The 20756-nt window shown below is 39.7% G+C and overlaps 1 protein-coding gene across 4 annotated transcripts in view; it reads right to left on the bottom strand.

Moving 5' to 3' along the window:
* The window catches only part of AKAP11 (A-kinase anchoring protein 11), a 323323-nt gene that overhangs the window by 156139 nt on the left and 146428 nt on the right, over nucleotides 1-20756 (bottom strand). For all 4 annotated transcript variants that reach the window (XM_053707970.1, XM_053707974.1, XM_053707972.1 and 1 more), the window contains exon 5: nucleotides 15613-15738. In XM_053707970.1, coding sequence (XP_053563945.1) covers nucleotides 15613-15738 — 126 coding nt within the window. The remainder of the gene's footprint in view (nucleotides 1-15612; nucleotides 15739-20756) is intronic.

Here is a 20756-nt window from a genome sequence, read left to right as displayed (position 1 = left end):
CTGCCACCCCCGCTATCGCTGACACCTGCATTATATTATTAACCCCTAATCTGCCGCTCCGTACACCGTCGCAACCTATATTATCCCTATGAACCCCTAATCTGCTGCCCCTAACACCGCCGACCTCTATTTTATATTTATTAACCCCTAATCTGCCCCCCCCCCCAACGGCGCCGCTACCTTACCTACACTTAATAACCCCTAATCTGCTGACCGGACCTCGCCGCCACTATAATAAATGTATTAACCCCTAAACCGCCGCACTCCCGCCTCGCTAACCCAATAATAGTATTAACCCCTAATCTGCCCTCACTAACATCGCCGCCACCTAACTTCAAGTATTAACCCCCAATCTGCCGACCGGACCTCGCCGCTACTCTAATAAATGTATTAACCCCTAAAGCTAAGTCTAACGCTAACCCTAACACCCCCCTTAATTAAATATAATTTGAATCTAACGAAATAATTTAAATCTTATTAACTAAAGTATTCCTATTTAAAACTAAATACTTACCTGTAAAATAAACCCTAATATAGCTACAATATAACGGATAATTATATTGTAGCTATTTTAGGATTTATATTTATTTTACAGGCAACTTTGTATTTATTTTAACTAGGTACAATAGCTATTAAATAGTTATTTACTATTTAATAGCTACCTAGTTAAAATAATTACAAAGTTACCTGTAAAATAAATCCTAACCTAAATTACAATTAAACCTACACTACACTATCAATAAATTAATTAAATAAATAAATTACCTACAATTGCATACAATTAAATAAACTAAATTACAAAAAAAAAAACACTAAATTACAAAAAATAAAAAAAATTACAAGAATATTAGGCTAATTACACCTACTCTAACCCCCCTAATAAAATAAAAAAGCCCACCAAAATAATAAAGGTCCCTACCCTATTCTAAATTAAAAAGTAACCAGCTCTTTTACCAGCCCTTAAAAGGGCATGCCCCAAAGTAATCAGCTCTTTTGCCTGTAAAAAAAAATACAACCCCCCCCAACATTAAAACCCACCACCCACATACCCCTACTCTAACCCAAACCGCCCTTAAATAAACCTAACACAACCCCCCTGAAGATTTCCCTACCTTGAGTCGTGTTCACCTAGCCGGGCTGAAGTCTTCATCCGATGGGGCAGAAGAGGACATCCAGACCGGCAAAAGTCTTCATCCTATCCAGGCAGAAGAGGACATCCGGACCGGCAGACATCTTCATCCAAGCGGCATCTTCTATCTTCATCCATCCGGAGTGGAGCCGAGCCATCTTCTTCTAGCCGACGCGGATCCATCCTCTTCAACAGACGCCTACTCGCCGAATGAAGGTTCCTTTAAATGACGTCATCCAAGATGGCGTCCCTCGAATTCCAATTGGCTGATAGGATTCTATCAGCCAATCGGAATTAAGGTAGGAAAAATCTGATTGGCTGGTTGAATCTGCCAAAAGCTGCTTGCTAAAAAGCAAAACCTCAAGCTAAAAAACTCTGAAAAAAGTATGGAGATAAGACATATTGCAGCTTTGCAAATCTGCTCCAAAGATGTAAAATCTTTCAAAACCCCACAAAGTTGCAACTGCTCTTGAAGAAAAAGATGTAATGCTCTTAGAAAGGTGTCCTTTCAAACGTCAATAAAGTCTTGAATTCCTTCTTATGAGTTAAAAGGCAAACGCAATCTTAGTAGCCTTCTGCCCATTACTAGATTTAGTAGTGAAAAACCAAACTAGAAGTTTGACTAAAAACTATAGTTGCTTGGAGATAGAACTTCAAAGCGTTTACTATAATCAGATTGTAATATTCACTACTTAGTTAGCAGGATCTGAACACAATGAAGGAAACCATCACTTAAATGGTATTTTCCTTTACAAAGAAAATGTAGAATCACAGACAAGGTTAAAGTGAGAGTCATAACCAGAATTTCTATTGTTTTAAAAGATAGATAATCCCTTTATTACCCATTCCCCAGTTTTGCATAACCAACACTGTAATATTAATACACGTTTTACCTCTGTGATTACCTTGTATCTAAGCCTCTGCAAACTGCCCCCTTATTTCAGTTCTTTTGACAGATTTGCATTTTAGCCAATCAGTACTTACTCCTAGGTAACTTCACGTGCATGACCTCAATGTTATCTATATAACACACATGAACTAATGACATCTAGGAGGTGAAAAACTGTCAAAATGTATTAGAGGTGGCCTTCAAGGTCTAACAAATTAGCATATGAGCCTACCTAGGTTTAGCTTTCAACTAAGAATATCAAGAGAACAAAGCGAAATTTGTGATAACAGTAAATTGGAAAGTTGTTTAAAGTGGCATGCCCTTTTTGAATCATGAAAGTTTATTTTGGACTTGACTGTCCCTTTAACAATTTAAAAACTCTTTATACTAAAGAGATTGCTAAACTAAAGAGTACTTTCCTAGTTAATAGTGATAAGCAATTTAATGCAAAGGTTTAAGAGAAGAACCTTGTAATAAATATAAATATATATATATATATATATATATATATAAAAGTAAGTTCAGATTCCAGCGTAGAGAAATAGGTTCCATGAGTGGCCTAAATCTAACGTCTCTAGATATAGCAAAAATAGTCATGATCAATGTTTAGCATCTGCATGAAAGAATCTTTGTAGATATAAATTACACATAACATAAGTATAAAAGAGACACCAATAGATCTTATCTCTAAAGAATCTAAACTGATGTATGAATATACAGATAACTCCTGCAAACTGCAATAGGAAATAAACAGGCAGAGTACCATGAATGAAAAGTTTATACCTAGAGGGGCATATACACTATAGATTGTGTACACAAATAACATAGGACATGTAAAGTCTTGCATCCACAGAGACAGGGAGTTCTTTCTATGTAAAAAGTATTATCTGTTTAGTATACAGAATCTGCAAGATGCAACAGTATAAAATTGCAGACTGGCATAAATAAACTATCCGTTTATATTCCCTGGCAATGAAGGGAGCACAATACTTAATTGACTTATAAATAAGTATTAATAGCTTAGATAGTTGTAATAAATGGTAATGGCACCATATGTAAAGTTTAGTACAATATCTAATTGCACATATTAGTAGGGCTACAACTAACAATTATTTTCATAATCGATTAATAAACCGATTATTTTTTCGATTAATTGACTAATCGGATAAAAAAAGAATCAATAATTGTTTCCTTTATTTTAAATAAAATCCACATAATGAGTGTTACAAATATAAACTTCAGACTAAAACTTTACATTAACACAGCTATTTGTACAATTTTTAAGCAGCAGAGCACAGTTTTATAATTAAGCAGAACAAAACTACAAACTGTTTGAAAAGAGGTAGAACTAGAAAGAGGTAGAATATAAATGTTTATAATATTCTGCTATTCACTCTTTCAGAAACTTTACAGTGAAATGTAAAAATGTCAATATGACGTACTCCTGGCTAAGGCTGGCTCTCTTTTTGCAGCTATATTGCCTGCAACAGAGAAGAGGTGCTCAGGTGGTGGTGCTTGAGATGCATAAGTAGGGTTTTGGCATTTTCGCCAAAGTGAGATATTTATCTTTGTTAGCTCTTCACCAATGCAAAGTGTTTTCCAAAATATCTTGAATATCTATATGCAATGTTAAATAACCAGCTATAAGGTTAGGGAAAAATATCTAGTCCGCTTTAAAAAAAACATATATATACTTATAGAGGTTGGATCTGGTACAAATTATCACAATTTACTTAAAAAAAAATTAAAAAAATATATTTTTTTTTAAAGCGCTAAGGACTTTATATCAATAACAGGACAAAGCCTTACACATTTATTTATACAGTACATATAATCAGCAATAGCAAGCAATCCGCTAATAATTGTGCAAACAGATAAATTCCATCAATCTAGGGCTAGGAGTAAATAACAAGCTCAGTACTAGATCATGCAAAGCATAGTCCAAAATCTCCTGATTTAATATGAACAATCCAAATGATTACTTTTATTTCTGGGTTGCACATAAGCCAGAAGTAGTTGTAAACTTCTACTGTCCTGAAAAAGTTAAAAGTAAATGTCTGTAGACGTCATTTAGGCTAAGGGCATAACCATAAAACACAATACTATGTGCATAAGCTCATTTGAGTGAAGCAGTTGGTGCTGTGCACAGACCAACTAACTGCAAAGCAACTAATCGATTATGAGATTCATTGACAACTATGTTCATAATCGATTATAACGATTAGTTATTGCAGCTCTACATATTATAATAAATTTGGTACACTGCAGCTCACATAAAAATGTGCTATGGTGTACTGCTTCCTAAAGTCTTTATATAAAAAAAAAAAAATCTTCAGAGAGGATGTTATCAATTCTGAACCTTAGGTTATCAGCACAAGAAATATTTTGCACATTTACCTCAGTCAACCGAGTCAAAACTCCAGATGTATGCTTATGCTTACTTAGTTTGGGGGCAGTCATTAAACAAACAGTCACTATGATGTATATTTTATTTGTAGCTTCAGGGGTAAAAACAGTAGTTTTCCCCATGATTGTCAACTGCGGAGAGAATTCAGACTGTTGCAGCTATGTATCCAAAATTTGAGGCATACAATTCTTACAGATTTGAGTGACCTGTCATACTGAAACATCTTTGCAAAATAAATATATATGTATATAGAGGGATATCAGTAACTGACTCCTCTATGGAAATAACAGTGGGGACAGAAATATTTTGTTACATGTTTGTACTTATGTAACAGTATATAAATGACACCTTATATAATAAACAGTAACAGAGAAAACCTGGTAGAGAGCCCTCTACACTATAGTAATACTTACTCAGACACTAACACAATCTCCCAATGTAATCAGCTTTATAGCCCCCAGAAATAAAAAGATGCCCTAATTCCTGGCAGCTCATGTATGGATACTCACCCCTTTCCTGGGTTTGACAGGCACTGAAATTCAACTTAGAATCTGTTTAGAAGTAGGCCCCAGCTGTCGTAGATTAAATCTAAAAGAAGCAGAGGTTCTGGATTGATAGAGAAAGGCCAGAAAACACTGAGGGGCGGAGCTACAGCCAGGACTAAAGCTGGTGTCTTAGTATAGTGAAAAAAAACACCTTTGGTTGTTTGTGAATAAAATATAGTGCACCAAGCATAATATTCCTATAAACCCTGTCAAAATGTGTTCCCCAGCCTAACCAAAGCCTGCACTACTGAAACGCATCATGCACTGAGCTATTGTCGATTCTCTTAAAGGGCCATACACATCATTTTTAAAAGTGCTCAAATAAAAAACCCTTAAGCTGCCAGTGGGTTAAAAATGGTCAGGGGCTTCCTTAAAGGGACACTGAACCCAATGTTTTTTTCTTTTGCGATTCAGATAGAGCATGCAATTTTAAGCAACTTTCTAATTTACTCCTATTATCAAATTTTCTTCATTCTCTTGGTATCTTTATTTGAAATGCAAGAATGTAAGTTTAGATGCAGGCCCATTTTTGGTGAACAAGCTGGGTTGTCCTTGCTAATTGGTGGATTAATTCATCCATCAATAAAAAATTGCTATCCAGAGTTCTGAACCAAAAAAAGCTTAGATGCCATCTTTTTTCAAATAAAGATAGCAAGAGAACAAAGAAAAAATGATAATAGGAATAAATTAGAAAGTTGCTTAAAATTGCATGCTCTATCTGAATAACAAAAGAAAAAATTTGGGTTCAGTGTCACTTTAATAATGTTCCCAATGCTAGTAGAACTGTTAGGAATATGATATTGAGAAAAACGTGGTGCCATGAGGGGAGCAGGTGAAGTCCCCTGGCTATGCTGTACCTGCGTCAGAGTACCTTCAAATAGCCTCTGGGCTTTGTCTGGGCTTTGTAAAAGCACTTACCTTACGCAGCACCCCATGACTGGCATACCAGGCATGTCAATGTTAATGCAACTGCAGCAGTATCCAATAGAGGCCCCATACAGTGCAGGTATCAAGTACCGCAGAGAATTGAAGTAGAAAATATCGGAGTCCCTCAGGGGGAGGCAAAGGACGAGTCCCTGCGATTTCTGAGGGTAGTTATGACTGAAGTCCCATTAGCAGGGTATTCCTGTATCATTCAGCTGCTGTGAAGAGTCTTTTCTTTCTTTCTTTGTAAATGATACTCCTCAGGGACTCTGGGTCTCACATAGGTCTGAGCTTCACAACCTCTATTCTCAACTATCTCCTATGAGGCCAAGAACAAAACTAAGAGAGAGATGGGAGGGTTTTAAAACTCTTGTATGGGTTCTTGATCTCCTCCTAGTGATGGGAAATACATATTATATGTTATGGAGGACTGTGGACTATCATCATTTTATGAAAGGAATTACCAATTATTAGAGGTGTGCATAAAATTAGATTGCCTGAATATTTGTTGCTTGTGCTATTTAAATAAAACCAATACTGAATGTTTGTTAAACATTTACCTTTGTTTTCGTTAAACTAATGTAAATGTTTCAAAGCTACAGGTGAAAAAAGTTCACCTGTAGCTTTATACTTCGCTTTAGCGAGCTGGACCTTCTGCTTTTGAATAGGCCCTGGGAGCCCCTGCCCTAAGCTTCCTATTAGCACAGATCTCTCTGTGATGAAGAGGCGCGGGTTAGAGCATCACTCCAGCATGCTAAAGGTAGTATTTAACCATTTAAAGGAAACAAATATATACTGATGAATTTTGTCAGTATTTATTAGTTTTCTTTAAATTTTCTGGTCTATTCATTTATTCAGATTTTCATTTCATAGAAACGAAACGAATATACATTTCATTAACAATTTAACATTCATTATAAAACTAATGTACATCATTTCTACCATTTAAAAAAAAACACCTTTAATTTCCCTTTAAATTAACCCTTTAAGCGGATGAAATAACATGGTCATCACCTACATGTATGAGGTTGCCAAGTGGCCTGGCACAGTGGAAGAATGTGGCAATGCTAGTAAAGTCACCACGCATGGGCCTGGTTACGTCCCCAGAGGCAGAACTTTTTTTTCCCTTTCTGTGATGAGATTTAAAGCAATTGTAAAAGTTTTAAAATATATTGCAGCAGTTGAAAATTAGATTGCAAATTAGCTGCAGACAAAAAAAAATAATTGTAAAATATCTCTTGAATAAATTTGTTTCCTTTTCTTTTGATCTAACAGAAATGTAGTAATAAAAAATGTGCATTTAACACAGCTTTGCAGACTGGGAAAAGTTAGGGGCCTGAGAGCCAGTCAACACTGCAGAGCTAGTCAATACTGCATATTTGACTTTTCACTTCAAACAGCACTTTGTTGTGAATGTGCTGTGTTAAGGAAAACTTACACAGTGCTGCCAGAGCAGAGCTCTTTTTTTGAAGAGAACAGCCTGATGTTGAGCAGCACTGCAAAGTTAAAGCAGTAACAGTTCCTGCATGTGCCCTGTTCTTTCTGCAGACATGATGCATTTTCTGCAATGACATCTCAGATCACTGCATGTTCTGCCTTGGGGGTTACGTCACTAACCCCGTAGACCTGGATGTGCAGGCAACAGTAAGGAAGTTGGATGGAGGGGTAAAGATTCCTCAATATCAGCTCCCTTAAGCTCTAGAAACAATCAAGACCCACCATTTGAAAGTTTATTGTCTGCTCTTTAAAATGGTTTGTGTCTTGGACATATAAAGTTTAAGCCCACTTAAAAAAAAAAGGAATAAAAACATTTTTTAACATATTTAAACCTATAATAGGCCATCAAAAAAGCCTAGAGACACCCATGACCCCCTGTAATAAAACCAAAAAGACCATCATAAAAATAAAGTCACTATAGTTTTAATCTGCAGGTAATCATTGATCACCTGACGTCAGGGTCGGCTATGCCCACCCAAATGGAATGCTGTGCACCCCAGGGCAAAAACATAATTTATGCTTACCTGATAAATTCCTTTCTTCTGAAGTGTGATCAGTCCACGGGTCATCATTACTTCTGGGATATTACTCCTCCCCAACAGGAAGTGCAAGAGGATTCACCCAGCAGAGCTGCATATAGCTCCTCCCCTCTACGTCACTCCCAGTCATTCGACCAAGGACCAACGAGAAAGGAAAAGCCAAGGGTGAAGTGGTGACTGGAGTATAAATTAAAAAATATTTACCTGCCTTAAAAACAGGGCGGGCCGTGGACTGATCACACTACAGAAGAAAGGAATTTATCAGGTAAGCATAAATTATGTTTTCTTCTGTTAAGTGTGATCAGTCCACGGGTCATCATTACTTCTGGGATACCAATACCAAAGCAAAAGTACACGGATGACGGGAGGGATAGGCAGGCTCTTTATACAGAAGGAACCACTGCCTGAAGAACCTTTCTCCCAAAAATAGCCTCCGAAGAAGCAAAAGTGTCAAATTTGTAAAATTTGGAAAAAGTATGAAGCGAAGACCAAGTTGCAGCCTTGCAAATCTGCTCAACAGAGGCCTCATTCTTGAAGGCCCAAGTGGAAGCCACAGCTCTAGTAGAATGAGCTGTAATTCTTTCAGGAGGCTGCTGTCCAGCAGTCTCATAAGCTAAACGAATTATGCTACGAAGCCAAAAAGAAAGAGAGGTAGCAGAAGCTTTTTGACCTCTCCTCTGCCCAGAGTAAACGACAAACAGAGAAGACGTTTGTCGAAATTCCTTAGTTGCCTGTAAGTAAAATTTTAGAGCACGGACTACATCCAGGTTGTGCAGTAGACGTTCCTTCTTCGAAGAAGGATTTGGGCACAAGGAAGGAACAACAATCTCTTGATTGATATTCCTGTTAGTAACTACCTTAGGTAAGAACCCAGGTTTAGTACGCAGAACTACCTTATCCGAATGAAAAATCAAATAAGGAGAATCACAATGTAAGGCTGATAATTCAGAGACTCTTCGAGCCGAGGAAATAGCCATTAAAAATAGAACTTTCCAAGATAACAACTTTATATCAATGGAATGAAGGGGTTCAAACGGAACGCCCTGTAAAACATTAAGAACAAGGTTTAAACTCCATGGTGGAGCAACAGTTTTAAACACAGGCTTAATCCTGGCCAAAGCCTGACAAAAAGCCTGGACGTCAGGAACTTCTGACAGACGTTTGTGTAACAGAATGGACAGAGCTGAGATCTGTCCCTTTAATGAACTAGCAGATAAACCCTTTTCTAAACCCTCTTGTAGAAAAGACAATATCCTAGGAATCCTAACCTTACTCCAAGAGTAACCTTTGGATTCACACCAATATAGGTATTTACGCCATATCTTATGGTAAATCTTTCTGGTAACAGGCTTCCTAGCCTGTATTAAGGTATCAATAACTGACTCAGAAAACCCACGTCTTGATAAAATCAAGCGTTCAATTTCCAAGCAGTCAGCTTCAGAGAAGTTAGATTTTGATGTTTGAAGGGACCCTGTATCAGAAGGTCCTGTTTCAGAGGTAGAGACCAAGGTGGGCAGGATGACATGTCCACCAGGTCTGCATACCAAGTCCTGCGTGGCCACGCAGGAGCTATTAGAATCACTGATGCTCTCTCTTGTTTGATTCTGGCAATCAATCGAGGAAGCATCGGGAAGGGTGGAAACACGTAAGCCATCCTGAAGTCCCAAGGTGCTGTCAGGGCATCTATCAGGACTGCTCCTGGATCCCTGGATCTGGACCCGTAACGAGGAAGCTTGGCATTCTGTCGAGACGCCATGAGATCTATCTCTGGTTTGCCCCAACGTCGAAGTATTTGGGCAAAGACCTCCGGATGGAGTTCCCACTCCCCCGGATGAAAAGTCTGACGACTTAAGAAATCCGCCTCCCAGTTCTCCACTCCCGGGATGTGGATTGCTGACAGGTGGCAAGAGTGAGACTCTGCCCAGCGAATTATCTTTGATACTTCCATCATAGCTAGGGAGCTTCTTGTCCCTCCCTGATGGTTGATGTAAGCTACAGTCGTGATGTTGTCCGACTGAAACCTGATGAACCCCCGAGTTGTCAACTGGGGCCAAGCCAGGAGGGCATTGAGAACTGCTCTCAATTCCAGAATGTTTTTTGGCAGGAGACTCTCCTCCTGACTCCATTGTCCCTGAGCCTTCAGAGAATTCCAGACGGCACCCCAACCTAGAAGGCTGGCGTCTGTTGTTACAATTGTCCAGTCTGGTCTGCTGAATGGCATCCCCCTGGACAGATGTGGCCGAGAAAGCCACCATAGAAGAGAATTTCTGGTCTCTTGATCCAGATTCAGAGAAGGGGATAAGTCTGAGTAATCCCCATTCCACTGACTTAGCATGCACAGTTGCAGAGGTCTGAGGTGTAAGCGTGCAAAGGGAACTATGTCCATTGCCGCTACCATTAAGCCGATTACCTCCATGCATTGAGCCACTGACGGGTGTTGAATGGAATGAAGGGTGCGGCAAGCACTTTGAAGTCTTGTTAGCCTGTCCTCTGTCAGGTAAATCCTCATTTCTACAGAATCTATAAGAGTCCCCAGGAAGGGAACTCTTGTGAGTGGAACAAGTGAACTTTTCTTTTCGTTCACCTTCCATCCATGTGACCTTAGAAATGCCAGTACTAACTCTGTATGAGACTTGGCAGTTTGAAAGCTTGAGGCTTGAATCAGAATGTCGTCTAGGTATGGAGCTACCGAGATTCCCCGCGGTCTTAGTACCGCCAGAAGAGCACCCAGAACCTTTGTGAAGATTCTTGGAGCTGTAGCCAATCCGAATGGAAGAGCCACAAACTGGTAATGCCTGTCTAGGAAGGCAAACCTTAGGTACCGGTAATGATCTTTGTGAATCGGTATGTGAAGGTAGGCATCTTTTAAATCTACAGTGGTCATGTACTGACCCTCTTGGATCATAGGTAAGATTGTCCGAATAGTCTCCATCTTGAACGATGGAACTCTTAGGAATTTGTTTAGGATCTTTAAGTCCAGGATTGGTCTGAAAGTTCCCTCTTTTTTGGGAACCACAAACAGATTTGAGTAAAACCCCTGTCCCTGTTCCGATCGTGGAACAGGATGGATTACTCCCATTAACAAGAGCTCTTGTACGCAGCGTAGAAACGCCTCTTTCTTTGTCTGGATTGTTGACAACCTTGACAGATGAAATCTCTCTCTTGGAGGAGAGTATTTGAAGTCCAGAAGGTATCCCTGAGATATTATCTCTAGCGCCCAGGGATCCTGGACATCTCTTGCCCAAGCCTGGGCGAAGAGAGAAAGTCTGCCCCCCACTAGATCCGATCCCGGATCGGGAGCCCTCAATTCATGCTGTTTTAGGGGCAGCAGCAGGTTTCCTGGTCTGCTTGCCCTTGTTCCAGGACTGGTTAGGTTTCCAGCCTTGTCTGTAGCGAGCAACGGCTCCTTCCTGTTTTGGTGCAGAGGAAGTTGATGCTGCTCCAGCTTTGAAATTACGAAAGGAACGAAAATTAGACTGTCTAGCCTTAGCTTTGGCTTTGTCCTGAGGCAGGGCATGGCCTTTACCTCCTGTAATGTCAGCGATAATCTCTTTCAACCCGGGCCCGAATAAGGTCTGCCCTTTGAAAGGTATATTAAGCAATTTAGACTTAGAAGTAACATCAGCTGACCAGGATTTTAGCCACAGCGCCCTGCGTGCCTGAATGGCGAATCCTGAATTCTTCGCCGTAAGTTTAGTAAGATGTACTACGGCCTCCGAAATGAATGAATTAGCTAGTTTAAGGACTCTAAGCCTGTCCGTAATGTCGTCCAGAGTAGCTGAACTAATGTTCTCTTCCAGAGACTCAATCCAGAATGCCGCTGCAGCCGTGATCGGCGCAATGCATGCAAGGGGTTGCAATATAAAACCTTGTTGAACAAACATTTTCTTAAGGTAACCCTCTAATTTTTTATCCATTGGATCTGAAAAAGCACAGCTATCCTCCACCGGGATAGTGGTACGCTTAGCTAAAGTAGAAACTGCTCCCTCCACCTTAGGGACCGTTTGCCATAAGTCCCGTGTGGTGGCGTCTATTGGAAACATTTTTCTAAATATCGGAGGGGGTGAGAACGGCACACCGGGTCTATCCCACTCCTTAGTAACAATTTCAGTAAGTCTCTTAGGTATAGGAAAAACCTCAGTACTCGCCGGTACCGCAAAATATTTATCCAACCTACACATTTTCTCTGGTATTGCAACTGTGTTACAATCATTCAGAGCCGCTAACACCTCCCCTAGTAATACACGGAGGTTTTCCAGTTTAAATTTAAAATTTGAAATATCTGAATCCAGTCTGTTTGGATCAGAACCGTCACCCACAGAATGAAGTTCTCCGTCCTCATGTTCTGCCACCTGTGACGCAGTGTCTGACATGGCCCTAATATTATCAGCGCACTCTGTTCTCACCCCAGAGTGATCACGCTTACCTCTTAGTTCTGGTAATTTAGCCAAAACTTCAGTCATAACAGAAGCCATATCCTGTAATGTGATTTGTAATGGCCGCCCAGATGTACTCGGCGCTACAATATCACGCACCTCCCGATCGGGAGATGCAGGTACTGACACGTGAGGCGAGTTAGTCGGCATAACTCTCCCCTCGTTGTTTGGTGAAATTTGTTCAATTTGTACAGATTGACTTTTATTTAAAGTAGCATCAATACAGTTAGTACATAAATTTCTATTGGGCTCCACTTTGGCATTGCAACAAATGACACAGGTATCATCCTCTGAATCAGACATGTTTAACACACTAGCAAATAAACTTGCAACTTGGAATACAATTCAATTAGAATAATATTAAAAACGTACTGTGCCTTTAAGAAGCACAGAAGATCTATGACAGTTGAAAATTAATAAATTGAAAACAGTTATAGTGTAAACAACACAACTTTAGCAAAGGTTTAATCCCATTAGCAAAGATAACAAATTCTGAAAGCAGGAAACAAATTACAGAATAAACGTTTTTTTATCTCAGTCAACTATAATTCTCACAGCTCTGCTGAGAGAAATTACCTCCCTCAAAATAAGTTTTGAAGACCCCTGAGCTCTGTAGAGATGAACCGGATCATGCAGGAAATACAATGAGCTGCTGACTGAAATATTTGATGCGTAGCAAAAGCGCCAAAAAACAGCCCCTCCCCCTCACACACAGCAGTGAGAGAGAACAGAAACTGTCAGAAAAAAGATTAAGCAACTGCCAAGTGGAAAAATAGTGCCCAAACATTTATTCACTCAGTACCTCAGCAAATGAAAATGATTTTACATTCCAGCAAAAACGTTAAACATAATTTCTAGTTATTAAACAGCTTTATGTACTTCTTACAGTGTAATTCTAGTGAAGTACCATTCCCCAGAATACTGAAGTGTAAAGTATACATACATGACATTATATCGGTATGGCAGGATTTTCTCATCAATTCCATTGTCAGAAAATAAAAGCTGCTACATACCTCTATGCAGATTCATCTGCCCGCTGTCCCCTGATCTGAAGTTTACCTCTCCTCAGATGGCCGAGAAACAGCAATATGATCTTAACTACTCCGGCTAAAATCATAGCAAAAACTCTGGTAGATTCTTCTTCAAACTCTGCCAGAGAGGTAATAACACACTCCGGTGCTATTTTAAAATAACAAACTTTTGATAGAAGATATAAAACTAAGTATAATCACCATAGTCCTCTCACACATCCTATCTAGTCGTTGGGTGCAAGAGAATGACTGGGAGTGACGTAGAGGGGAGGAGCTATATGCAGCTCTGCTGGGTGAATCCTCTTGCACTTCCTGTTGGGGAGGAGTAATATCCCAGAAGTAATGATGACCCGTGGACTGATCACACTTAACAGAAGAAAGAAGTGATTTAAAAAAAATGATTATTCTTTTTACACTTTAAAAGTGACAGAACGTCCAGGGTCCCAAATGTCGCATAAACCATTTGCAGCCACTGGACCCTGGAGATCCGCCACTTAGGAGGGCCCAGCTAATCTCTTTACTCTCCTCTATTTACAACCAGATAACCAATAAAGTTGCATTTCCCTGCTGTTGCTCTCACAGTTAACCTAGGACTTGCACTGCCCCTCCTCCTGCTAGCCCACTTACTATGGAGCTGCAGTGAGATGATATCATCAGACTTCTGCAGGAAGTGCTGTGAGAAGCTAACAGTCCGTGAGAGGGAAGGCAGAAGTAATTTTGTGAAAACACAGCCGTATAACCAATGTGTGTGTGAGAGTAGCATCCCTTCCCTATTGTGCTTTATATCCTGGCAGCCACAGATAAAGAAGCAAATTGGGAATTCCTTGGTTTACCCACTGCAGGTCACACAAAACAAGTGTGCATTGTGCCTGCTTTATCTGCAGTGATCAGTGTAAAATGTGTGTCAGATTATAGGTGCTCACATACACACACTTCAAATGTAGCTGTGGGACAATGAGTGAAATAGCCTTAGCTTTATTATTTACATGTTTCAAAACATCTCCGATTTGTCCCCAAGGTTGTTTTATTATATATATATATATATATATATATATATTATATACACATATACACATACATATGCGGGAGACATTCCTGAGATATGACAAATGTAACCCCTGCACTGCCATAAATCTGGTAAATGTAACTGCTGCGGCACTGCCAGACATCTTATAAATTTAACCCCTATACTCCTTGAGATATGACACATGTAACCGCTGCACTTCCAGAAATATAAACAAATCTAACTCCTGCACAACCAGAGATCTGATAAATGTAACCCCTGGACTGCCACAGTAGGTCTGCTCTTATTTTGACTCTCATACATGCTTTTTAAATGCGTGCCCCCTTGTGAAAAAAAAATGCCCCCCCATTTCATTCGTTCTGGAGCCGACCCTGCCTGACGTGAATAAATGTACATTTGTTTGAATATGGGCTTATTGGAGCTCCTATGCACATCAAAGTGATCTAATTATACCCAGAGGCCATAATTTATATGAGGATAAACATGTTGAAAACAAGTAGGGGTTATTTAAAATAAACACAACATAATCATACCATTGTTTGCAACATTGTTATTTAAATTTTTAATAAATATATTTTTTTTAATGAGGGTATCACTTGGCGATTATAATAGGCCTTAAAAAAGGCCTAGAGACTCCCAAGACCCCTTGTTTTAAAACATAGAAGCCCCTCTTTAAAATAAAGCCCCTATAAAGGTTTTTCGGGTGTGAATAAATGTGCATTTATTGGATTAAAATGCATATAACCGGTTCTTCTTTTTACTATGTGGTTTAGATGCAATGTAAATTACTTTTTAATCTAGCCATGTCATTCTAATAGCCTGCGTTCCGGCTACCCACTTCAAAACTCATATTTTTTGTAAACCAACAGTTTGAAATTGTTCTCCAATCGGCTCTCTAGCTACAAAAAAGTGCTGTACGGCTAGAGGGCCAGATGGAGAACAATTTTCAGTTGTGAAGTAGGCGGCTGGAGCACAAGGCATTAGAATCGTACGGCTAGATTAAAAAATAAGTTGCACCGCATCTTCATTAGAAGTGATCATCTAAAGTCCCTCTAAAATATCACTTAGATTCCAGACCTGATTTTTAACATGTAAAGTTTACCATCACTTTAATCATGAAACTTAAATTTTTACTTTTATTTCACTTTAATTTCCAAAAATCCATTTATTGATTTTCGGCTTTGTTCTTACCTGTGTTCCAGAGAATTTGGTATTTTCTCTTCCATCATTCATCAAAATAACTTCATCTTCATTTAGACTGCAGAGGTGAAACGATCTTATCAATTCAGGTAGGTCCACATGCAAAGCAGCTAAATCCTATGCAGAATTTAATGAAACAAATATATATCTCAGCATCCAAAATTGGTAGGAATCATCACAGTTTATTTAAAACACACTAATATGTTCCACAATTAGACACTACAGTTTAAAATGTGCTATTTCAACAACACTTTGTACATTATACATTTTTGTTAATTAGAATACATTACTGCATGACACAGAAGGACAAGAATATTGATATTTGAGTATTGCTGGTTAAACATGCACACGTATGGGCCACCTATGAACACTGCCCCCTTTGTGAACGAGAGAGAGAGGGCAAGAGAGAGTGAGAGGGCGAGAGAGCGAGAGACACACATTGATTTTTATAGACTTTCACTATCAGAATCAACATTCAAAGTAACATTAGAATTTTAATTCTCCTAGCAAAAGTCTATGATTATTGAAATTCCTAACTGTTGCATTTTGTGTTTATTTTCTTTCCCTTTAAGGGACTCAGAAGTCAAAATTCATATGAATTTATATAGAGTTACAAAAACTTCCCATTTTTTTTCTAATATAAAATTAAACTTATTCTTTTGGTTGAAATATTGTCTGACTTTTTTCAGCTCTTCCAGGCCGAAAAAGGCAATTTTTTTTCGATTCAGTGTGATCACAATATCGTATTTCTGCTTCTTTCCGACACTTGCAAACAGGTTTTTTGGATCCTCATTAAAAGTCCTATTTCTATGGGGCTTCTACCAACATTACTGAAATCAGTCACAAAGGCATATTCCAGTTTACAAATTCAATAACTCTCAATAATGTCGGGCGTAAGCACTTAAAATGCACTCTTGAGAACAAATTTGGGAGTGCATGGAAGCGTGTCCTCTATAAAAACCCAGTCACAAACGGGCAATCTTGTTTAGGGGTAGGCAGATACAAGGCAGGAGGTTCACAATTTACAGTTTAAGTAATGGTAAAATCCAGTATAAGGAGATAGAAACCCATAGTCACCATCTTGTTTTCAGTTCACTAGAAATAAATATTGTATAAAATAATACTTGTGAAAATTGAAAAGTGATAATACAGCAATAAAAAATGGTACACAGTTTGTCCATCCGGACAATATAAAATATGCATTCAGATGGTTTAGCAGTGGTGCGGACGGAAACATTACAATAGGTTCCTATTAAAGTAGCGATTATGCGATCCCCTTTTAAACCCCGATTGAAAAGGATGCCAATACTGTTAGTGATAAATTAGGACATTAACATGAAATTAAAAAAAAATACTATTTGTAGATGTTGGAGTCCTGAAGTGACTATTTAAGCATGTCTATTATGCCAAAATACATATAGCATTCATATGGTTAAAGTTTACTAGTGCCCACCCTCCTAGAGTCTTACTCATATAGTCAGTTATTCAGGGTAAGGAAAATAGTAAATGATGAGGAATTGCCAAGAAGCAATTGAAGGAGATGGGAGAATGCTTCTTGGACAGAGGTAAATAAACAAATGAGAGAAGTTAGTGTGATCTCTAGAAAGGAGCTGAAGAATCAGATGAGAATAAAAATGATAGATTAATTTGTGTCCCAGAATATAATACAATAAAAAAAGTCCTACAAATAATTAATAAGCACTGGTATATTCTATAAAAGTGTAATCCTAATATTCCAGAATTCCAATCTTGCCCAAAGCCAGCTTTTAAGAGAGTACAACATTTGAGAGATACTTACTCTTATATATTTTTTTCATACCCCAAAGGGAAAAAAAATATTAAATTCGGGGTTATTTTACGTATAATTCTGAAAATATTATTTATTTAAAGGGACAGTCTACACCAGAATATTTATTGTTTTAAAAGATAGATAATCCCTTTATTACCCATTCCCTAGTTTTGCATAACAAACACAGTTTATATTAATACACTTCTTACCTCTGTAATTATCTTGTATCTAAGCCTCTGTAAACTTATTTCAGTTCTTTTGACAGACTTGCATTTTAACCAATCAGTGCGGGCTCCTAGGAACTCCACGTGCATGAGCACAATGTTATCTATATGAAACACATGAACTAACACCATCTAGTTATCACGCTACTTCCTGCGCCGTCCTAGCTGTTGCCAGGGACGCAGCAGTTGATACTCTGTCTGTTGCCAGGGATGCAGCGGTTCCTGTGAGCATGCGGCGATGACATCATCGCCACACGTCTCTTCCTCTGAAGCCGGATCCTTTGAGCTGCTTGGCGCGATTCAGCGCCTACGTAAGTACCTGCAGTGCTTACATACACTGCCTAAGTATAGGTGTTGCTCCGTTTGCTCCTGGGTGCTGTGTTACTGTATGCTGGATTGCTATCCTTTTATTGAAATCTGCCTGTCTGACCACTCTGCTTGCTTTACCCCTGAATTGCTGGATTGCTATACTGTTATTGAACTCTGTCTGTCTGACCACTCTGCTTGCTTAACCCCTGAACTACTGAATTGCGATATTGTTGCTAAACTCTGCCTGTCCGACCATTCTATTTGTTTACCCCTGAACTGTTACACTGCTGGATTTCCTTTGATGCTGATACCCGCCTGTTCCTGCTCTTTCTATTGGTTCACCCCTGAACAGCTTTACTGCTGGATTGCCTTCCTGTTGCCGGATTCAGCCTGTCTTGACCACTCTCTGTCTTCTTCTTATTGCCCTGAAGGACTACCCTGTCTACCATGAGTACTGCTTACCTCATTTCACTAACTTACTCTAATCTGATATTTCCTATTATTCCACTTGACGCCGGGATAAGAAGACTACTGGCCAAGTTTGGTCTGATAGAGAGATATCCCACGAGCATTACACTAGTGGTGAAAAACTGTCAAAATGCCCTGAGCTAAGAGGCGGCCTTCAAGGGCTTAGAAACTGGCATATGAACCTCCTAGATTTAGCTTTCAACCAAGAATACCAAGAAAACAAAGCAAAAACTTAAATTATGCTTACCAGATCATTTTCTTTTCTTCTGACAAGGAGAGGCCATAGCTGCATTCACTACTTTTAAGAAATACAGAACCTGGCCACCAGGAGGAGGCAAAGACAACCCAGCCAAAGGCTTAAATACCTCCCCCCACTTCCCTCATCCCCCAGTCATTCTGCCGAGGGAACAAGAAACAGTAGGAAAAATATCAGGGGAAAAAAGGTGCCAGAAGAACAAATAAAATAGAAGGCCGCCCTATAGAAAAAAAATGGATGGGAAGCTGTGGCCTCTCCCCATCAGAAGAAAAGAAAATTATCTGGTAAGCATAATTTAAGTTTTTCTTCTTAAAACAAGCAGAGGCCACAGCTGCATTCATTACTTTTGGGAAAACAATACCCAAGCTATAAAAAAGACACTGAATGCAAAACGGGATGGAAAAAAAGAGAGATGGAAACTAATCTGAGGGCACCACAGCCTGAAAAACCTTTCTCCCAAAGGTTGCTTCAGCAGAAGCAAAAAACATCAAACTTGTAAAGTCTGGAAAAAGTTTGTAAGGAAGATCCATAGAGGCCTCAGTCTTGAAGGACCAAGAGGAAATCACTGCTCCTGTAGAATGAGCCGTAATCCTCGGAGGAGGCTTATGTCCCGCTGTCTCAATGCTAAACGGAGGACACTCCTCGGCCAAAAGAGATAAGAAAGTCGAAGAGGCCCTCTGAACCCCACAGATGTTTGTCTAAATTCCTTTGCGGCCTGAGGATAGGACTTCAAGGCACAAACCACATCCAGAACTACGTTGAAAACGTTCCTTCGACGTAGAAGGAGTAGGACACAAGAAAGGAACCACAATCTCTTGATTGATGTTACGAATTGACACAACCTTAGGGAAAAAAACAGTCTTATCAGGTTCATACAACAGTCTTATCAGCGTGGAAAGCCAGATAAGGAGGGACGCATTGCAGGCAGCAATCCCAGATACTCTGCACGCAGAAGCAATAGCCCGTAGAAAAGGAACCTTCCAAGACAATAATTTAATGTCTACTTCATGCATAGGCTCCAACGGAGCCCGTACAAAACTTAAAGAACAAGAATCAAACTCCAAGGAGGAGCAATAGATCTAAACACAGGTCTGAACCTAGCAGAGCCTTAACAAATGACTGCACATCAGGAAGCTCAGCGAACCTCTTGTGCAGTAACACAGACAGGGCCGAATCTGTCCCCTCAAGGAACATGCAGAAAAGCCCTTCTCCAGTTCATCCTGGAGAGCAGAATAAGTAGGTCCTCCACACCCTATGATAGATGCGACGAGTAACCAGTTATGAGCTTAAATTAGAGTAAAATAACACACTCAGAAAACCCTCTCTTGCCTAGGACTAGGCGCTCAATCTCCACACAGTCAGCCTCAGAGAATCTAGACATAGATGAACAAAGATCTTGGTTAGCAGATCCATGCGACGAGGTAACTTCCACGGAGGAGATAATGACATCCCCACTAGTCCGTGAACCATATCCTTTGCGGCAAAGACGGATCAATCAGTATCACTGATGCCTGCTCGATTCGAGCCACTACACTAGGAAGTAGTGGTAACAGCTGGAAAAAGATAAATTAGATTGAACCTCCAAGGCACCGCTAATGCATCTGTTAGCTCCACCTGAGGATCCCTGTACCTCGACCTATATCTGGATAGCTTGGTATTGAGGCGCCATAAGATCCCCCTCTTGCAAATCTCTGCAAACACTCGGGATGGAAAGGCCATTCCCCCGGATAAAAGGATTGTCTGCAGAGGAAATCCGCTTCCCAGTTGTCCACACCCGGAAGAATGTGGATCGCTGACAGCGAAAAAATGTGGGTCTCCACCCACTCCAGAATCAGAGATACTTCCCTCATAGCTAGGGAGCTTCTTGTTCCCCCCTGATGGTTGATGTAAGCTACCGAGGATATATTGTCTGATTGGAATCTGATAAACTGGGATGAACCCAGCAGAGGCCAAACCTTCAGAGCATTGTAAATTGCCCGAAGATCCAAAATGCGATCTGGAAGGAGCTTTTCCTCCTCCTCCTGAGTCCATAGGTCCTGTGCTTTCCTGGTACCCCAAACAGCTCCCCATCCTGACAGACTCGCAAACC

The sequence above is a fragment of the Bombina bombina genome, chromosome 3, assembly GCF_027579735.1.
Source record: "Bombina bombina isolate aBomBom1 chromosome 3, aBomBom1.pri, whole genome shotgun sequence".
NCBI classification, from domain to species: Eukaryota; Metazoa; Chordata; class Amphibia; order Anura; family Bombinatoridae; genus Bombina; species Bombina bombina.
This window is presented reverse-complemented; position numbering and strand designations above follow the sequence as displayed.